The sequence below is a fragment of the Triticum urartu genome, chromosome 2, assembly GCF_003073215.2.
Source record: "Triticum urartu cultivar G1812 chromosome 2, Tu2.1, whole genome shotgun sequence".
Classification (NCBI taxonomy): Eukaryota; Viridiplantae; Streptophyta; class Magnoliopsida; order Poales; family Poaceae; genus Triticum; species Triticum urartu.
In genome coordinates, this window is record NC_053023.1 from 744,643,218 (window position 1) to 744,645,378 (window position 2,161).

Below are 2,161 nucleotides of genomic sequence, written 5' to 3' on the forward strand. Positions count from 1 at the left end.
TCGTTGTCGAGCTAAAAAAAAATTCTTAGTTTCCAGATTACACAAATGCTTGGTTTCCATGCTAATAATACTCAGTTGACCAGATTAGAAGTACGTACTTGCCAAGAACTGAAAAATGCTTATTTGCCTAGTTACACACACAACAAACAGAAACAGGGGGTTGAGCAAAACAAGAAAAAACAACATGGATTAGCTGCCGCGGGCTAAAATCCACGGAAGCAAAACGCACACATCACCCAGATTTTCCCAATATGGATTGTTTCCATGATGATGCAGAGAAAAACTAAGCCCAATACGGATTAGCTGGCAAATCGAATCCAATGAGATCAGGGGAAAAAGAAAAGGTCATGGGAGGGGATCCATGGGGAAAGAAAGGAGCAGCACCTATCCATCACGATGGAGCTCGGAGCCATGCGAATCGAATACAATACATGGCGTCGAAGCAAGGTCCAATCCACGGAAGTCGACAGCAAGGTCCTGTTAGGACACACTAACAACAATGAGAGGTTGCATTTGTGGAATTCATCAACTAAAGCGGAATGACGTACTGAACTTGAATCTTGAGGAAACGCTAATGCCAAGATAGATTATTTCCTGGCGGTAGAGCAACAGCCAGCCAGATCATCAATACCCAAAAGCTAACTACACATAGATACACATGTGTATATTCCCTCCCTTGTACTCCCTCCGTAAACTAATATAAGAGCGTTTAGATCCCTAAACCCTAATATAAGAGCGTTTAGATCACTATTTTAGTAATCTAAACGCTCTTATATTAGTTTACAGAGGGAGTAACAAAGATGGGCAAACTGAACTAGAAAAATGCAATGGGAAGAAGGGAAGATAAAGTGATTAGTTGTCATGCTAATAGAATGATAAGTGTCCAGATTACGCAAATGCTTAGTTCCCATGCTGAAAAACATCTTCGTGTCGAGGTTACGCAAATGCCTAGTTGACATGCTAAATAAAATGCTCAGTTTCCAAATTACACAATTGCTTTGTTGCCATGCTAAATAAATGCTCAGTGTCCAGATTACACAGATGCTTAATTAGTTGGCAGGCTAAATAAATTCTTAGTTTCCGGATTACACAAATGCTTAGTCGGCATGCTAAAGAAGATCTTAGTTTTCAGATTACACAAATGCTTACTTGCCATGCTAGAAAAAATACTTAGTTGACCAGATTACAAGTACGTCCTTGACAAAAACTAAAAAATGCTTAGTTGTCTAGTTACCCACACAACAAACAGAAACAGTTTTTGTTTTTTAGAATAATATAAAAGGGCCAAAAGGCCCCAGTTCCATTGATATATAGCAACAAACAGAAACAGATCTAGCTAGCATGGTTCTGGCCCTTGATGGCCGGGACAGTACGCCAAGCCATCTCGGCCCTCATGGCTGGGGGATTTTGGTCAAGGGCAGAAAACTAGAGACGCACTCGTCCTTAATTAGATTTCCCTGAGGATGCAGAGGATGACCTGCTGCGAAATCCAATCCAAGATCTGCGGTGCAAGGAAGGAGAGAGTGGGAAACTGACCTCCATGGCGTGGCGTCGGTCCGCACTAGCAGCAGCAGCGGGGCCGTGGTGGTCTTCACCGCCTGACTGACGACGATGCCGCTGGCGCTGGTTGAAGAAGAACCCTAGGCAGCCGCTGCTGGAGGCATCGACGGCCGACAAGAGGAGCCCTCCCTCCCTCCCGTGCGCCGGGTCCTGTTCTTGGGGGCGGATCCTGGGCTCGGCCGCCATGGCCGCAGGCTAGGTCTCGGGCGGGCGGGCGGGCGCGAGGAAGGAGGTTGGATGGAGGATGCTAGGGTTTGGGGGCGGAGGTGGTGGGGGAGGGAGGGGGTTGGGGGATGCCGGCGGTGGGGTTGGGGTAGAGGAGATCGGCGGCGGCGGCGGTGTTGGTTTGGGGAATAAATCGTGGGGAGATGAAGAGAAGCGGGGGCTGCTTGGGTTGGGGGTGCCTTCAATTCTGTGTGAGTGTGATGGATGGAATTCAATTTCTTTTTCTTTTTTTTTGACCAAAAATCTCAGAAGATTTTTTCTAGATTTTTCGGCATGGGTTGAGCGGGAAATTCTTCGGGATCAAGGGGCGGCGTGGTTGGTTTACGATTGGTCGACATGACCCTCCCACAGATCGACCTCCTATTCATTTTTTATC

At 46.7% G+C, this 2,161-nt stretch overlaps 1 protein-coding gene across 1 annotated transcript; it reads right to left on the reverse strand.

Moving 5' to 3' along the window:
* Window positions 1–8: 8 nt before the first annotated feature.
* On the reverse strand, window positions 9–1,957 carry LOC125534596. Its single transcript, XM_048697779.1, has 2 exons — window positions 1,537–1,957; window positions 9–477 (listed from the first exon to the last, which is right to left on the reverse strand). Exons 1-2 carry the CDS (start codon window positions 1,744–1,746, stop codon window positions 385–387), a joined length of 303 nt encoding a protein of 100 aa, XP_048553736.1. The 5' UTR covers window positions 1,747–1,957; the 3' UTR covers window positions 9–384.
* Between the last annotated feature and the right edge of the window lie 204 nt (window positions 1,958–2,161).